Raw genomic sequence first — 18762 nt, forward strand, 5'->3', positions numbered from 1 at the left:
CATTCGTCCTGTGTGTATGTTGCGCGTTTGTCATTTCCTTTCTCCTTCAAGGCAACCCTCTGTTTACTTTAACCAGATTAGGGAATGGGGGTGGGGAGCAGGAGACTCCAGCAGCGGTCATTGCTGGAGACAACGTGACTTGCCCAAGGTCACAGAGCTAGAAGGTGGAGAGGTGCCTAGATCCTACACCGGGGTCTCCGTGGCTCCCAAAGCCCTGCCCAGTCCTTCACGCCCACGTCTCTGGCGCGGTGCTAGCTCAGGGCGCAAACACCGCGCGCCCAGATACGCTGTGTCCTGGGGTTGTTTTCCTTAGGCGAAGGGCGCCACGGGGTTAGAGAAATCTTGGGTCACGCTGGAGTCCACCAAGCTACATGGCTGGGACTGCAGGTGGCCCTGAGTCTGGCTTGCCCGAGCACCTCTACGCGAGGGCCGGGGCAGAGCGCTCTCCCGCAGTCCCTTATCCAAGCCGCGGGCTGGTGGCGTACCGCGGCACGCAGACGGCCTCGGAGCGCGGCTGGGAGGCGGGGAGTGGGGTGGGGTGGGGTGGGGGAGAGGACTGCAGCGGAACCTGCCCCGAGCACCCCTGCCCCAAGCCGTTTTCTGCAGGCTGGCGCCGCGCCGGGGTCGCCGCAGCCCTGGGCCCCTCCCGGGCCACCTGTGCGCAGGCTGGCGGGTCTGGGAGAGCCCGGATCCGGACAACTGATCCACTCCGGGTTTCAGACTCCAGGCCTTGTCCCTGGAGACCGCGCGGGGCGGTGGGAGGCCTCCCCGCCCACCACCCCAACCCCTCCCCGGGGGAGCCTCGGGCAACGCCGGGAGGGATCCCCGGAGCTGGGGGTGGCCCAAGCGCGCGGCGTGGGGCGGCCGGGCCCCTCCTTCCTTCCCCCGCCCCGCCCTGCCGCCGCCCCGCTCCGCTGCTCCAGTCCGGGTTTTGCGGCGCCCGCCGGCCCGCTCCCCGGCTGCGGGCTCCGCGCGGCGGCTGGCTCGGTGCGCGGCGCGGCTGGCGCTGCGCTCCGCCCCGGCTGCATTGCTGTGCTCCCGGTGCCCAGGGGAGCCACGCGCCGCGTGCGCCCCGCAGCCGGCTGCCCCAAGGCAGCGCAGTCCGCTGGCATGGGCCCCGAGGGCGCCCCGGGCTGGGGCTCTGGGCTGAGGCGCTGAAAGCCGCCCTCCCGCCCGCGGGGCCCCGCGCCCGGCCGGCCAGCTCGCCCGCCCGCGGTCATGGCCGTCCGGCCCGGCCTGTGGCCAGCGCTCCTGGGCATAGTCCTCGCCGCCTGGCTCCACGGCACGGGTGAGTCACGCGCGCGCTCTGGGGAGGCTTGCGGGGGATTGTGCGCGCGAACGCTCTTTGCTATGGGGGGTCCCTGACCCGCGCGGCCGGACCCGTCTGGAAGCCCCCGGAGGCCAAACTTTGCGAGGCGGGACGCGGGGGCCGCCTCTCGCTGCTGCGCAGCTTCCCCGCGCGCTTCCCCGGAAGCCTGGGTTCTGCCAAGTGCTGGAGCAGCTGTCAGCGCGCGGGGCTGGCGAGTGTAAACGCTCTACGCCTCCGGGCGGGGGAAGTTTGCTGGTTGCCCGGCCCCAGAGCAGAGTCGAGGGTTTGAATCAACGCCCGGGGGAGCCTGACTCTGAGAGTCATAGATAGAGGTTTTGACCACATCCCAGTGCCCAGGAAATTGAGGAGGGGGCTTAAGATACCTCTTCCCGGTAGCATCTGACCCAAACAGCTACTCACAATTCCCACTTGGCAACTGGCCTCTGCCCACGTCCAGAACACAGTGTCCTCCTCTGTCCCCGCCACACGCTCGCACACGCACACACTCAGGCGTGGAGGCGCATACACCAGCCCCCAGCCCTTACAGCCTAAACAGTCAAAGGCCCGCGGCCCCTGGCCAGGGCTGTGGCTCCCAGCCTCCTCGGTGCGTGGGGGCCAGAGTTATGTATGGTGGGGCCGCTGCCGCTTTCCCTTCTCCCTTTCCTTGCACCGCCCTTCCTCCTCCCTCAATGTCCCGTTGGCCATCCTAACCTGCTTGGTAACTAGGCTCTCAGCCCACCTCCCTTGGGGTGGGGGGAGTTCCCCTACATCCTTTGTCTGCTCTCCCTGAGCTTCCACCTAGGCTGAGTTGTTAGGGCCTCCTGATCTCTCCTCCCCACCATCCATGCACTTAGCAGAGCTGAGCTTATGTGTGTGTGGGGGGGGGGGGGGGCGGGGGGGTCATTTGTGTGATCAAGGGGACATGGGGTGCACCCTAGCAATTCTTGATTCCTGCCGCTCTGAGAACCTGGGGGATGCCTCCTACCCTGGCCAGGCCATTGTTAATCCTAGATGTCAGAAGGGAGCTTTGGGGTTCCTGAGGTACGAAGCCAGACTGATTAGAGATCAATGAGTGAGAGCTTACACCAGCCCCATGATTGAGGCTGATGGCTGTTTCTTTAAAGGGTCTCTGTGTTGCACATCATGCACCCATTCTGCCTGGCTGCCCTCCCCACTCTGCCCCCTCAGTCTTCCCTCTACTCTATCCCATCCCTTTTCCAACACCCCATTGTCCCCCCTAAATCCTCACTTTAACAAACCCTTCTGCCCCATGACCTCCCCTTTTAATCCTGACCGAGCCAGGAGGCTGCACTACTGCTGGGTGTGTGTTCCTATTGCACATATATCCGTGTTCGGATCGTGTGTGCAACCCTCAGGGGAGTGCAGGGTTGGTGAGCTGGTCATGGTAAACTGGGGGTGTTCATGCTCCTCACACAGGGGAGGTGTTGCCAGATACCGAGTAGGTGCCCGGGAAATGTTTACCAAGTCGGCTGTGTGTGAGAGGGCTGTGTGGTCATGCCTGAGCACGTGTGAAGGCTGTGGGTTGGCATGTGTGCCCCGGTGACGATGAGGGCTGGCAGTGTCTATGGCATTGGTATGTGTGTGGCCAGATGAGCCTGTGTGACGGCTGGCCTCCTGCACATGTGTGTGGTCGTTGTGAGCAGTTGCACAGGTGAGCATGTGTCGATAAGGGGGTGATGGGTGCTGGTGAGTCAGGGTGCCTCAGCCTGGGGGGTGCCGCATGGATTTCTCAGAAGGTCATAGAGTTGGGGAACCGCATCCCTGGTTGGTGGGGCACCTGTTGGGGCCTGGTCCATGGTTGCCCAGGGAGCTGGCAGGTGGGCACTCGTGCCGCAGGGCTGCCCTGGAGCAGAGGCTGCCTCTGGGCATGAACTCTCGGGCCTGTGGGAGGAGCCTCTGAACGGCATGCAGGGGCCCTTCTTATCTGGGGCCCCTTACTGCTGTCCCCCACAGGCTCTGGGCACACGTGCCCAGGCAGGCTGGCCCTGAGATGACCCCAGCTCCTCCCACACCTCCTCCCACACCACCCATCATCTCCTCGGCAACAGCAGCCAGTGAAAAATGTGTGTGAGTGGCTGAGGAAGAGACGGCCAGTCAGGCGGCAGGGGGCGCCGGGGGCCAGCAGGACTGCAGCCTCAGGCTCCCCAGGCCAAGGGCCCACCCTCTGTCACTGCTTCACACAAAAGCCTGTCCCTTCAGCACACTCACCGTCTGTGTGCCCCTGCACACGGGGACACTCCCCCACACCCTGTCTCACAGCTTTTTCCCATTCATACCCAGTCACACAGCTGCCACCTGCCTCCCCACCCCTGTGGGCCGCTCACACCTGTTGGATGCCCTGCCACACAGATCTCTGCACTCCTAGGGGGAGGGGCCCATGAAGAGCTGGCTCTCCTGGAAGGTGGTGCTGAGGGGCACTGAGCTGTGGTATTGTCCATCCTTACCTCAACAATCTGTCCTGATGGCCTCTTCCCCGAGCCCCACCCCCATCCTCAGGGCTGGTCCTGGACCCCTCTGTCCACCCCTCACCCCAAACTGGGGCAGTTGGTTGGGGGAGGGTGTCTTAATTCTTTAAGGCTCTCACTTTGCCTTGGGGATGGGTTGGGCTGGGCTTCAGGGCCTCCCAGGTACCCCCAGGAGAGGGCTGGCCCTGTCTGTTCCCTGTTGCCCATGTTGGGAGGGGCTTCCCTCGGGAACCCGGGGATTGGTACTGATCCAGGTACCAAGCCCCCAGCCGTGGGTCACTGGCAGGTTTCTATGAGCAGCCAACTTTGGCCTCAGCCCAGGGCTAGGAGCCCCTCCTGTCTCACATACCTTCCTCCCACCTGGTCCTGCTCTGGGCCCCAGACCTGCAGACCTGCAGTCTCAAAGGCAGGAGCTGCCTTAAGCCCGGGGTAGGGGGACCCCTTCTTCTTGCAAAGGCGGTCGTGTTGGGCTTGGCTGCTGCCTGGGAACACGTGTGTCCACATATATGCATGCCTGAGCCTACTCTATCCAGGCCAATCCCCTCCCGCTGCCTCCCCTCACCCCCCTAGTCCTCCAGCCTGGGGCTGGAAACCTTGCAGTCTCTCTTGGCTCTCCCTTCTCCTTCACGCTTCATGTCTAATCTGTCACTAAGTCCTCCAGCTCGCTTCTACTTGTGACATTGCTTGTGTCCCTCTCCTCTTTTGTCACCGCACCTGCCCCCCCCCCCAGCCCCTTTCTCCCTCACCTTTCCCACCTGGACCAGTGCAGTGGCCACCCCACTCATCCCCTTTATGTACCTCCTCTACTTTGCTTAATGCCCCTGGTATCTAGGCTGGGACCCCACTAAAAAGACTTCTGTGGCTCACCAGTGCCTGAAGGTGAAGTCCAAACCTGAGTCTGGGGACACTTAGGGAAACACCTGTATCACCATGCATGACTAGGCTGATCCATTGGAACTTGGCTTTAACTGCTGGTGGGCCAGGCATCCACACCCCCAGTCAAGTTGTGGCTTCTGCACTATAGCTCCCTTGCCTTGCAGGACCTGGTGCCCCTGGCCCCGCCAGCCACACTCCCCATCCTACAGCCCAACGTCTCCTGCTCTGTCCAGACCTAGGCCAAGCCCACCTGCTGCTGCCAGTACAACTGTTCTGTTTATCTCAGCTCCCTCCAAGGGGACTCCCCAACTCCTCCCAGGGCCCACACAGGGGCCATGGCACATCGATGAGCTCTGAGTGGCCGACAGGATGGATTCCTCAGGCCTAGAGAGGCACATGGGGCCTGGGGCAACTGCCAGAGGCCCCTGGCCCAAGTTAGCTATTCATTCATGCCAGTGTTTTCTACGGGTATTGCCACTGTCCACCGCCCTATGACCCTGCTGTTAGCCCCCAACATGCTCTGAGTCATGGCCAGTCAAGTTCTTATTTTTTTTCTTTTTTTTCCCCTCCATGTGTGTTTGGGTTCTCTGGCTAGGTAAGGAGGGCTGCTATGGCTAGAGAGGGGGAGAGAAGTTTACTCTGTCCCCCTTGGCAGCCTTCCCCATCCCTGTCCCTGGACACAGACTGCTTTACTCTGGGGAGGCTGGAAATGGCTCCTGTCCAGGGTAGGAATGAGCAGGTTAAAGCCTCACCATGGGGTGGCTGTGTCTTGGAGCCTCACACGGATGGCAAACCAGCTCATGTGATCATGCATGTTTGTGGGTCCTTCACACAGGTTGTAGGCCCAGGTCTACTGAGCAGGAACCTCCCTGCTCACCCCTCCCCCTCCCAGTCATAGATGTTCCTGGATGGGTGTCTTCTCATGCAAATAATGTCATTCTGGGCACCAAACCTTTAGACTCAAGGCCCTGGAAGGTGGGGCTAAGGGGCATAGAGTCATGGCATTGCCCTTCCTGACCCTGACAAACTGGTCTCATGGCCTCTTCCTCAGGCCCCACCCTGATCCTCAGGAATGGAACTGACACCAAAACTTGGGCTGCTGTGTGCAACACCTATTGGGACTTCTGGTTCCTGAGGCCAAGCACCAGGAGAGTCTGGCCCATGAGCCCCAGCCATCCTCGCCACCCAGATGGGAGCTCAGCTTCCTGTGATCAATTCTCCTGGTCCACTCCTTTATCCTTCTTTTCTGCTCCCATGGGAATGGCACTGACAGGTCTTCCTGCCTTCTGGGGAGCCTCAGCCCCCTCTTCCCGTCAGGTAGAGTGGAAAGGGCAGGGGCTTTGGAGACAGACAGGTCTAGGTTTCGCTCTAAGCCACCTGACCTTGGACAAGTAACTTTTACTACCCAGCCTGTTCCCACATCTTTAGAATAGGGTCATTTCTGCTTCCTGAAGCTATTGTAATGAGATAGTGGTCAACATAGAGAGTGCCCCAGGATGGAACCTGACATGGAGCAGACCCCTGTGGCTTGTTTATCTCCTTCCTCCATTTTCTCTGGCTTCGAAGGGGCATGAGTTAGGACAGAGCTAGAGTCCTAAGGTGGTGATCAGGGCCCAAGCCCAGAGATAAGAGAAGAAAGCATTTGTCGCTGTTCCAGCCGCAGGCAGGAGTCCCAGGAAAGAGTCATGCTTTTAATTGGAAGAAGCAACCCCCCCACCCCCCAATCTCCACCTCCTGCAGGGACTTGGGCCTGACTCAGACACCGATTCCTCCAGTGTGCAAAGAGCTTTGTTTGGGATTCTATGAAGGTGATGATTTGGGTGCAGCTTGTCCTGGAACCATGTGCTAATAATCAGCTCTGACACACAGAAAATAGCAGCGAAGGGGGTGGGGTCCCTGGATGGAACTAAATTCTAGTCCCAGCTCTGCCATTCTATTGCTGTGTGACCTTGGACAAGTCACTTAACCTCTCTGGGCTGTTGACCTCTGTATATTAAAGCATTGGACTTGATGACTCTACTGGAGCAGAGGCTAGTGTGCAGGGAGGCTTGGGGTGGACTGTGCACTCAGCATCAGGTTCCCCCAGGAAACACTCACACATGCTCAGCACCTGCCAAAGGCTCCAGCCACCCCAGCGGTAGCTGCCATGTTGCCTTGGAGCCAGGTGGCTGCTGTGGCAGGGCTGAAAGTGGCTGTGAAGCAGAGGTAGGAACTGTGAGTCCCAGCACCCAAGGCAGGAAATAAGGTCCTGCTTTAGCTGGTGAACACCCGCATTGGCAAAAACAGGCCTTCTTATGGTCCCAAGAAGGTCATAGTGCCAGTGTCTAAGGCCACCCTCTTCCGAGGCACTAATGTCAGGTGCTACGGGCAGCCGCTGGCCCTTGGGAGCCAGACCCCCAGGCACGTTGAGGAGGTGGTAGAAGGGTTGAGTGGGCAAGCTCTGAAGTCTGAGTTTGGACGAGGACTTGGACTAGGGTGAGACAAGGGAGGTGCCCAGGGTGCAGAAATTAAGTTGTGCAAGGGCAGGGCCAGCCTCCTTAAATTGTGTGCCCTTGGTACCCCCTGTGCCCCACCCTTAGTCCCAGTTGGCAATCTAGCTTTTCCCTGCACTTCAGTTTTCTTGTCTATAAAATGGAGTCATAAAAGGACCCACCTCACAGCGTTGTTGTATGGATTAGGTGGACTGATACATGTCATCAGTGTGTGACAGTCCTGGCACACAGTAGGCATGCAGTGTTAGCAACTGCCGATGAACGATGTGGCAGAGGATACTGTTCTGTCCTCACTTGGGGGGAGTCTTTGGTGCCATCTTTGCGGGATGGGGTGCAGCTAGGGGTTCAAGTGGGAGGACACAGGCATGAGGAGAGGCCTGTGTTTTGATTGTCTCTTTTGACACCCAGGAATAGCGCTTATAGAAGTCCCCTCCCCTCCCCTTCTCCAGGTGTGGTTGTTGACAAGCCCAGCCCAGCCCTGTTTGAGATGGGGGAGAGGGAGAGACTCAGAAATCTGGGGAGGCCTGAATGGCAGCTGCTCATCCCTAAGGTAGGCCCCAAAGGGGTAGGTTTTAGGTTCCACTTAGATGGAGGAAGAGGCCCCTGAAGACAGCACCAAGGGCCAGCGCCCTGATGGGTGAGTCTCCCAGAACTCAGACCCTCCCCACACCTAGATGTCAGAGCTGTGTCCATCTGGAAGGCTCAGGGTGACCTTGAGCTCCAGGCAAATATGTGTCTGAGATTTGAGGATGGGGGTCAGTCTAGATTGATGGGGCCTGAGAGCTACAACTGCAGGGCCCTTGGGTAGGGAATTCCGACGATGTATCCTTTCTGCCCTATACCTACCCAGCTAGGACGGCAGGTGGGCCCCACCCCGCACTGCTCCACCCCAGCACGTCCAGCAGAGAGCCTGCCGGCAGTACACCCGGAGTGAGACCTTACTCCCTCCTGATTGGGGCGGAGACCGGATGGAGTTGAGGGGCTGCTGGGTTTTCCCATGTCAGCATCTTTCCAGACCCCTCACTCCTCCCCGATAAAAGGGTGCCAGGCACAGGCAGGTAGGAATGCTTCCTTAGGATCCCCGCGTGGCAGGAGCCTACCCTGCTTCCCAAAACACCATCCCCACCCCGTTGCCTCGTTGTTTGGGTAGCTTGCCAGGCCGGGGTCCGGGGCTAGATGCGGGCCTCCGGCCAGGCGAGCTGCAGGGCACGTTAGCGGCCGAGGGGCGGCGGGATCCCGAGCCACTCTCTAGGAGCTCGAGCCCAGGGGATTAGCCATTAGCCACTGCGCCCGTCGGCCCCATAGCCGGCTGGGGCCCTGGGGAGGGGCGCCTCCGGGGGCGTCCTGCCCCGCGGCCCCGCCCCCGCTCGGCGCCGGTGCTGAGAGCGCTGTAAACTCGGGGCAGGGGCAGGGGAAGGGGCGGGATCCCTCCGCCCGCCAGCCCGCCCGCGGCCGCCCGCCGGATTAGTGGCTCTTTGTTCGGGGCCTGTTAACAAGTTCCTGGCTGAGCGCTCGGCTGCCGCCCGGGGAGCGGGCGTCCAGCCTCCCGGCACCGCAGCTCCGCGGCCCCCGCTGCGCCTCGGTTCTCACGCCCAGCAGCACCCCCGCCTCCTCCCCCCCCCCACCCCGTTTTCTCCGAGCCCCGTAGACGTGGCTGGCCGGTGGGTCACACTGGAGGTCTGGTGTGCGTGAGACCTCCAGAGCACCCCGGCTGACCTCGCTGCGGAAAGGAGAACGCCGCGTTCCATGATCACCTCCTGCGGGCGAGGGGCTTCGAATGCGCTGCTTGCCCTGGGTCCCATTTCACAGATGTGGGAGGGCACGGCTTCCTGCAGTCCCTGGCCAAACTAGGCAGGGCTGGAGTTGCAATCCAGGTCTTTGACTCCAAATCTCATCCTCCTTCAGCTAGAAGAGAAGCTTGGGGCCGAGAGAGGAGGAGCTTTCGGTGGTTGTAGACTTGCTACATTTTTTATTCCTTAATTAACTTCATGATGGTAGTAATCATGGCCCATGCTGGGCTCTCCTGCATCATCTGATCAGAACCTAAGGACAACCCACGAGATAGGTAAGGTTAGTCCCATTTATTAGAAAAAGACACTGAGGCTCAAGAAATGGTAAGGCTGGAACCTTGTTACTGCTCAGCCTGACCCCCTTGCTTACCCCCTCCCACACCGTGGGTAGCAGAATGCTGTCCTAGGTGGTCATTTACTCTCAAGGCCTTGTCTGGTGCCCCATGGACATGAAAGACTATGGAAGAAAGTCAGGAGACTTTGATACTCTCTGGTCTTGGGCTTATCCCCTCATCTCTCCAAGCTCTTTGCACTGTATATCCTGCCTCCTGACCCCACCTTGGGTGCTTCCTCAACCTAGGCAGGGCTGTCCAGGCCACAGAATTTTGAATATAAACCTGCCTGGGGGTTGGCTTTCCAACTTGCCCCAGGCCACACATCGACAGGTGGCTGAGACTGTTCAAAGCCACTTTGTTACAAGGAGGAATCCTTCTCAGTAACCTCCCCCAAATGGTTCTTGGCTCCTCCTTCTGACAAAAGGAGGATTCCCCCTTTTCAGTTATTTAAGACAGGGCTCCTCCCTGGCCCCATCTGCCCTTTCCAGGCCAGTCACCACCAGTCCTCTCCGCTGTTTCTCATGTAGCATGGTTCTAAGCCCCTTCCCTGTCCCCTACATTCCTGTTGCCTGCCTCTGGATGTCAGTCCCAGGAGTTCATCCCACTGTGATACAATGCTCTGGCACGAACTATCACACAATACTAAGTGTAGCTGTTGCAAATATTAGGAAACCCAACCCAAAGTTACTTAAGCAAAAAAAAAAAAAAAAAAGGATTTATTGGTGCATGCAACTAAAAGGTAGTCTAGCTTCAGGCATGGTTGGATCCAGAAAAAACGGCATGGCCAGGATCCATGCCTCATCTCTGCTCTTTTGGGGGACTGGCACCACTCTCCAACAACCTCTCCCTTCACAGTCCCAAGGTGGCTGCCACAACTTACCAGGGCTACATCCTTGCAGGCCCAGCCCAGGGGGAAGGAGAGAGCATCTCTTCCCTCAGCCATCTAACACATGTCCTGGTCCTTCCCCATTGGGCCAACTCAAGTGCTGTGCCATGTGAGCTAGTCCCCACAGCCAGCAGTTAGGGTTTTGCCATTTAGCCTGGGTCCAAACCACCTATGCCACTGTCCTATTTGCGACCATTTGCAGCTTGTTCACCAGGAAGAGATGGGCACATTGTCCTCAGATTTAACCAGTGTGTCATCAATACAGTTTGCCCAAATATTTAATCAAAATGCTGAATAGCACCAAGGACACAGCCTGAGGCTCAAAGGTAAAGACCCAAGTTTGGATTTGGATTGACCTTAGCTATTTAATCAGCTGTGTTACAAACAACGCCAGCCATTCAACAGGTTTTACATTCCCTTAAGTGTTCTGTCATCTGGTTCATGTATCTCCATTTGCAGATCCTGAGATATTTTATCAGGTGCCTGGCTGAAATCCAGACACACTGTTTCCAGTCTGGCCCTGATCTACCAGAACAGTAACTATAATAAGGGAAGCTGGTCTGGAGTGATGGGTCTGCCAGAGTCCCAGTATGTCTCTCTGTGTTACCACTTTCCTTAGTCATCTGTAGTTGACAGAGAAGCTCCACCAGAATCATGCTTGGGATTGGCGTCAGGTCATCATGCTGTGGCCCCTTCAGGACATTTGTTGGGTTTTATATTTGTCTGGCTTCCATTCCAGGAATGGACATGACCAGCATGGAAAGATGGCCCAAAACCAAGGACAAAAACACTGACAAGAGACATGGAGTAGAGAAGCATGCAGGGCAGGCTGAGCTCAGGTCCAGCTGAGGCTTGTGGGAAATGCCAAAGCCACATGGTGCAGGAGGGGGCTTGGAGGAGGAAGACTAGGAAAGGGCAAGGCTGCTGACTAGGGAGCTCTGGGAAGCCAGCCTTCCCATCCCACCATTTTGCAGCTGAGGACACTGAACTGGAAGGGCAGGACAAACTCTAGTAAGAAAGCACCGAAAACCAAGAAGACGTGATCAGAGAGGCCAAGGGGTTGTTTTGAATGAGTTCAAGTTTCTGGGGCCAGACAGATCCCACCCCAACCGTTGAGGCCCGCTGCTGGGCTCTGAGGAAGTGGGAATGGGAGTGGTCATGGGGCAGGAGATGATGAGCTGCCGTCTGCTTTTCCAAAGAGGAGGCAAGTTGATTCAGTGAATGAATCAGGGGTTTTCAAGTACAAGCAACAAAATTGATTCTCAAAATTTAAGCAAAAAAGGGAAAGTACCGGCGAGAAATTGGGTTGTTGGAGAAGGGCCAAGAGACTTAAAAAGTAGGCCCTGAAGTGAGAAAGGAACCAGGAAAGGGGAAATTACTTACCTGTCTCATTGGGCCCTGCTGCTGAGATCAGGGCCCCCCCCAAGTTCCCACGAAGGTTGTATACAAAAGGGGAAGGTCATGAGGGCTCAGAGCTTCCCTGACACTATTCTAGAGACCTTCTTTCTCCATATCCTTTGGGTTCACACAGCCAGAGGTCCATTTTTGAGACTCATCCATTCTTCTCAAGACCCCTATACTTTCAGAAATCTGGCTCTACTGGGGGAGGGGGACGGGGGCTGTCTTTGGTGTGAATTTCCTGAAGCCCACCACCCAAAGGCCAGGATGCCCTTCTGAGGGTGGTCAGCATTCCCTCCTCAGCAGTGATGTGCTGGTAAAAGTTTAACACTTGGCACTCTGGGAGAGCTGGGGGACTGGTTTGCCAATTTCCATGGTGTAAATACTCCCACTGTGGCCTATTTTAAGCTACCAATGTGATATCAGCTGGCTTGAAAAATTCTACAAATTTTAATTATGGTCTGTCTTTAGCAAAGGTGAGCCGGCTGTAGCACACTGCTATTCCCTGGTCACCCTGAAGAAGTGGTCACAAGGAAAGAGTGACAGAGGGTCTTTAGGCCTCTGCCTGTAGGACCCACTGATGTCCCCAGGCTTGGAGGGGCTGCTCCTTCTGGACACCAGGCTCTTTGGTGGGCTGAGGGTGGGGAGTCACTTAGGCACCAGAGCCACTAAGAGCCAGGGTTCTGCCGGTGATGGTGTGGGTTAGAAGCTTAAACTGGGTGACATTAGGCAGCTTCAGCTCTCTGCACCTCAGTTTCCTCATCCAGAAAATATGGATAATGAGAGGCTCCTACCTCATAGGGTTGCAAGGACTAAATGAGGTATTCCGTGTGGAACAACTTAGCCCCATTCAGGCCCACAGTAAATGCTCAGTGCATGGGAGGTGCTGCGATGCTATGTGGACTGCACCGAGTACGCTCACTTTAGACCTCTGTGACCACACCCCTAAAGTGTAAGGAAGTGGAGCATGAGGTCCCTGGCTGACAGCACTGACAGAGAGCCTCAAGGGCAAGACCCTGCAGGTCTGGAATCTTGGGAAGGTGCTTATTCTGGGGTGACAAGCTTTCATGGAAGGGTTTGAGAAGGAAAGTTGATGTGGTGAAGGATGACTCACCCCCGGTGACTTGGCCAGGTATAACTCCTAACAGCCTGGAGGCGGGGTGAGGTGTAAGGATGAGCAGAGAGGTGGCAGGGGCCATAGCGACATTTGAGAGCCTAGATTGGCCAGGCATGGATAACCTACCTACTGAATTGCAGGGTGGACTGTGGCTTCGGGGCTCGTCCCTGGCCACCACCTCCCCTCTCCCCCTGCCACTCCCCGCCATGCTCTGCTTCTGAGCTCTGGCGGTCCCTAAGGTCAGAAGAAAGGGACTCCACCTGGGACCTTGGCATGTGGTGGGATTGGACCAGACAGTGAACGGATGGGGCAGGGCACAGGCATTCCATAGTGACAGTGTGTGTACAGGGGAGCCAGGAGGCACAGCCCAGCAGAAGCAGACAGTGCCTGCGGGGGACCAACAAGCAATAGGGCTGGCTGCATCGTTGAGCTGGGGAGAGACAGAAGGTGAATGGTGTTTAAGGAAGATTAATCTGGCAGCGCATCGAGGATAGATTGGGAGCAGGGTGAGGCTGGAGGCAAGGAGACCAGCCAGGAGGCTGTGGTGGTCATCCAGGCAAGAAATGATGAGGCCCCCCCCCTTCCCAGAGAGCAAGCAGCAGGGATAGAGTGAGAGATGGTTGTGGGAGACATTTGAAAGGAGGAGCCTCTGGATGTTACATGTGGAAGGCATGGGACCGGGAAGAGGCAAACATGATTCAGAGCTTTTGAGCCACGGGAAGTGATGTCAGAAAGAAAAAATGGCTTGGGAGCTGTGTAATGAATGAGAAAGAAGCCAGGAGAGCAAGAAGGCCCCACAGTACTGGGGGCCCCAACCAGGGAGCTCCACCCTGCCAGGCCCTCTCCAGAGCATGGCCATCAGTCTGGGCACTTTGGCCATAAGCAACAGAAACTGGCTCTGGCCCATGGGAAACCAAGGGGTAGACTTAAAGCCATGTCCTAAGAGAGAAGTCCTCAAAGGTCTGGGTGGCGACGGGGTTGTGTTATTTAATTTAAGGCACTGGAGGCAGGAAAGGAAAGTGGATTTGCTTTGTTCTGTGTAGCCCCAGAGAGCAGGGTCAGGACCAGCAGGTGAGAGGCACAGGAGGCTGAGAAAGACCTTCCTAACAAGCAGTGACATGGGTAGACTTAGCAGGAAGTGAGCTCCCAGTCGGTGGGGCTGTTGGAACATTCCCTGTTGGGACCTGTCAAGGAGACCATGGGTGGGAGGCAGGTGGCCTTGGTGAGGCTTCGTGGTAAAGGGGAAAGGATGGGGCTCCGGAACGGACTCAGACTCCTCTCAGGCCCACCCTCACTCATTGTCCTTGAGGAGTTTCTTGCCCTTTGGGAACTGGGCTTTCCAGAGAATTGACCCCATCTCGTGAGGTGTTGTAGTTTCTCTGTAGTTTTGAGTACTCAACACATGGTCTCATGGGCATAGCACCCCTACCCTCCCTTAGGTGACCTCCTCCCCAATACCATGTGGTCCTGTTGGGACTGTCAGTCATAGGGTTCCATCTGTCCCCCAGGGAAAGCATCTTCATGGACAAATCCTGATGGAGATCCTGGGCAACATGAATTGATCCCAAGTGGCCACATGACCAATCAGGATTCTTTTCATGGCTTTTCTCACTTGCAGGTGAAGTTGCCATCTCTGCCTCTGGGTTTAGCCTGTGAAGATGCAGGTGGGAATGTTGGGCCAGTGGTAGCTACTTCCCCCGTGTGTGGAGAGAGCCTGTCTGGTGAGAAGAGTGAGGCCAATACACAGGCAAATCAGAGACAAACAGAAGGGAAGATTGTCCCAAGGCCCTGGAGACTCAGTTCCCTGAACTTTTCTATCAGTCCTGTGAGCTGCCCCAACAGCCTTTCCGGCCCTTAAGCCAAGAACTTCCTGTTTTAGGCTTCTGCCAGTGTGGATTGGGTTTTGGTACCCTGTATCTGAAAGAGGCCTGGCACAGGATCTCAGGAGGAAGACATGATGATGTGGGCAAGGCACCCAAAGGTGGCAGTGTGCAGGGCATTCACCCTCCAGGTAGCAGATGCAGCATTCTAAAAAATAGAGAATGCACAACAAAAAGTCCAGATTTCAGGCTTCCCTTGAAAAATCAGATATAGGGGGCACCTGGGTGGCTCAGTCGCCTAGTGTCCGACTTTGGATCAGGTCATGATCTCATGGTTGGTGGGTTCAAGCCCCACATCAGGCTCTGTGCTGAAAGCTCAGAGCCTGGAGCCTGCTTCAGATTCTATGTCTCCCTCTCTCTCTGCCCCTCCCCCACTCACGCTCTGTCTTTTTCTGTCTCTCAAAAATAAATAAACTTTAAAACGTTTTCAGAAGGAAAAAAGAAGAATCAGACCTGGGCACTATGAGCCCATTTCCCTGGGTTGGCAGGAGCTAGGACCAGGCTGTCACCTTGACAGGTGTGCACCCCCACTGCCCATGCGCACAAGGCTGCACTCTCCATCCCACACAGTGCTCTGCACATAGCAAGCCCTGAAAACATGTGCAGGCACACTCCTTCCCCTTCCCTCCCTTCCAGCAAGGAGAGCCTGTGTTTGGGGCATCACATTTCACCTGTTCAGTTTGAGGCAGTGGCAGATGGGCAGGTGCAAACATCTAAAAGATCACTGGAAAGCCAGGACTGGCACTTTGAGATGCAATGAGGGTGGGAAGTGGAGATGAAAGACCCATTCCTAAGGAGCTGGTCATGGGTACTGTGAGCTCAGATCCCATTCTAAAGAGCGATTGGGGAATGGCTGCAATTGAGATGGAAAAGGAAAATTTGGGAGGAGATTCTGAGGAAGCCAGAAGCAGACCAAAGAGAGAACAATAGGATCCAGGAAATTTTTAAGTTTTGAGCAGGGCTGGGAGGCAGCCACAAGGAAGGCTGCAAGGAAGGAGCATGCAGATGAGGCCTGGAGGACCTGTGCTCTGGGAGGAGGCCATGAGGAGCTGCTTGGGACCTATGCAGAAGCCCAGAGCCAGCATTAGAGAGTGGGGAAGAGTGGGTGCCAGGACACAGAGGGCACTCGGAAATTATAGAGCTGGGGTACAAGGATATGAGCCAGAAAAGGCTTGGGTTCTGGTGGATGCTTCAGAGGAGGAACCTGAGCAAAGGGGGCAGGGGCAAGACAAGCTTGACTGCTGAGTGTTTGCAAAGCACTTGCACCTAACCTCTCTGCAGGTAGGTTCAGAGGTGAAGTGACCTCACAAAGTCACATGGCAGCCACCACAGAGCCAGGTCACAGCCCTAGCCCCTCTGTGTGCCATCTGCAGAAGGGGGTGGGGCAGAAGGCCCAGGGCCCTAGTGAGTTTTTGAGGGAGGTGGAGAGGATGGCCTGGGAGACAGGGCTAGGTGAAGGTGGGGGCACACCTGTCATTAAGTGTTGATGGAGCACCTCCTGGGTGCCAGGCTAGGTGTTTCGCACCATAGATACTCAGTGAGCAAGGCAGGTGCTGGCCCTACCTTGAGGAACTCACTCTAGTGGGAGGAGATGGGAAGGAACTCACTCTAGTGGGAGGAGATGACCATAAACTAGTAGATTCAGATAATGAGGAATGTTCTTCAGGAGTTGGAAGGCAGGCAGAGAGGGCCACGTGACCACATGACCATGAGTGGGCTCATGTGGGCGTGCTGGGTGCCAGGTTAGACTGGATGGTCAGACCTCTCTGAGGAGGTGAGGTATGAGCTGAGACCTGAATGACAGGAAGATCCAACTGTGGGTGCAGCAGCCTGGAGGTGGGAATGAACTTGGCTACTAAAGGGTCCACTGTGGTCTGGGCGCAGGGACGTGGAGTTAGGTGAAGAGAGAGCATAATGACGTATCTCTGTGTTCATTTATGCTACATGCCCCCTTGCCTACCAGAAAGGCACAAAATTGCGAAGCAGATCTGAGAAGTCCAACAGGGATAAGGAAAGTGACTAGGAGAAGAGGGTGCAGCACAAGAGAGCCCAGGTCTGGAGAGGGTAGACACTGTCCTGGACTGGCAGTCAGGAGGCCTGGGTCCCAGGACTGCTCTGTATTCAGAATGCGAGCCCCTGGCCGGATGTGCTCCTCTGCCTCATTTGTGAAATGAAGCAAATGATCCAGAATGACCAGCCCTGGGCTTTCATGGAGGTGATCCTGAGGCAGGGGCAGGCAGAGGGCAGTCAGTTAAATGTCCAACTCTTGATCTCAGGGTTGCGAGTTCAAGCCCCGCCTTAGGCTCCACGCTGAGCATGAAGCCTACTTTAAAATTTTTTTTTTGTTTTTAAATTAACCATTTTAAAGTACACAATTTAATGGCATTTAGTACATTCACAATGCTGTGCAACCATCACCTCTATTTAGTTTCAAAATATTTTCTTCACCCCAAGGGACACCCTGTTAACAGTCACTTCCCATTCCCCCTTCCCCCAGCCCCTGGCAACACCAGCTTGCTGTCTGTCCCTACGGATTTGCCTATTCTGGGTATTTCATGTAAAATTGAATTATACAACATGTGGCCTTTTGTGTCTGGCTTTTTTCACTGAGCGAAATGTTTTCCAGGTTCATCCATGTTGTAGCATGTATCAGTACCTCATTCCTTTTTACGGCCGAACAATATTCCATTGTATGAATCGACCACATTTTGTTTATCCGTTATCATCCATTTGGGTTGTTTCCACCTTTTGGCTATTGTGAATAGTGCTGCTTTGAATACTCATGTGCAAATATTTGTTTAAAACCCCATTTTCAGTTATCTTTGGTATAAACCTAGGAGTGGAATTGCTGGGTCAAATGGTAATTCTAGGGTTTAATTTTGAGGAAATGCCAAATTGTTTTCCTCAGCAACTGCACCATTTTATGTTGCATGCATGAGCATGAGGGTTCCAGTTTTTCTACATCTTAACGTTTACTTCTGACACATTAAATTCTTGCAAAAATTGTTTTTCTCCTCTCCTGGTGCTCCTGCTTTACTAATGCCTGAGTCCTTGGGGAGCCTGCCACTAGGCCAGCCAGCCCTGCCTGGTGAGGGTCTCATGGTCCAGAACTGGCATCCAAGGGGAGGTCGAGGGGACTGGGGCAGCTGGGGACACGCAGTCCTGCAGCAGGCAATGGGGTCAGGCAGGCTGTCAGAGATGGGGCTGGGCCTTTCTCTGCCCTCTGAGACTCCTGTTTCCCTCTGCCCCCTCCCTCCTCCTCTGTGCATGCCCCCAGCCAGGAGCTGCCCTCACCACCCCTCTGCTCCGTTTTGTGTGTGTGTCTCATCACCAGGATAAATGTAGCTACAAACAATGCGACGGGCTGGGTGCTAATTTGTCAGACGCAGTGCGCGGCTGTGATTCCGAATACATTAACATTTTCACATGAAATCATTTCAATTTTTAGTGATTAAGAAGTATTTGTTTTAAAGCATCAGGATGATTTACTGCAGGCCTGGAGGGCGGTGGGGGGCAGGGGCAGGGGAGCCCCAGATGTGATGTCATTCACGGGCACCCGCACAAGCAGAGCTCACGCCAGTCATCACCCTACTCCCACCTGTGTCCATCACAGGCTTCCTGGACGTGGGGCTGCAAGGAGCGGGCATGTGGCAGGACCAGGTGGTGGAGACAGGGAGGTCTGAGGGCCCCTTGAAGGTACTGGGACCCTGAAGCCTCAGCCCCTACTCTCTTCCCCCCTCTTCTCCATGTCATTCAAGACTCACTGAAAGTCAGCTCCTCAGAGAGGCTCCCCTTGGCCCTCTAACCTCAAGTAGCGGCTTAACTTCTGTCTTATTTCCTTCACAGCACTTTGCAATATCAGAGGTGACCTCCTTTACTGATTTCTTTACTTGTTTATCCCCCCCACCCCCAGGATTAGAACACAAGCTTCTTGAGGGACTGTGACCTGCTCCCTGCTATATCACCTATGCCTAGAACAGGCCTGGCACTAAGTAGAAGCTCAGTATTTGTTGGCTGGATAAGTGGATGGATGGAGGGAGGGAGGGATGGATGGATGGGTACAGAAGGGTATAGAAGACCCCTCACCATACCATGTATCCTGTCATCCTTGAATCAAGCCCTCTGTGACTTGAGGAATCCCAGCCCTTCCCCAGCAAGCCACCTCTGGTGTGCCAGACTCTGAGCACCTAGGA

At 56.0% G+C, this 18762-nt stretch overlaps 1 protein-coding gene across 3 annotated transcripts in view; it reads left to right on the plus strand.

Annotated features, from left to right (window-relative positions):
- The first annotated feature begins 983 nt into the window (after nt 1-983).
- Nucleotides 984-18762, plus strand: part of UNC5A (unc-5 netrin receptor A) — a 62069-nt gene continuing 44290 nt past the window's right edge. For all 3 annotated transcript variants that reach the window (XM_019450413.2, XM_019450416.2, XM_019450415.2), the window contains exon 1: nt 984-1288. In XM_019450413.2, coding sequence (XP_019305958.1) covers nt 1219-1288 — 70 coding nt within the window. In that variant the 5' untranslated portion in view covers nt 984-1218. The remainder of the gene's footprint in view (nt 1289-18762) is intronic.

This window comes from Panthera pardus, unplaced genomic scaffold (assembly GCF_024362965.1).
Source record: "Panthera pardus isolate Hobbes unplaced genomic scaffold, ASM2436296v1 HiC_scaffold_2, whole genome shotgun sequence".
Lineage (NCBI taxonomy): Eukaryota > Metazoa > Chordata > Mammalia > Carnivora > Felidae > Panthera > Panthera pardus.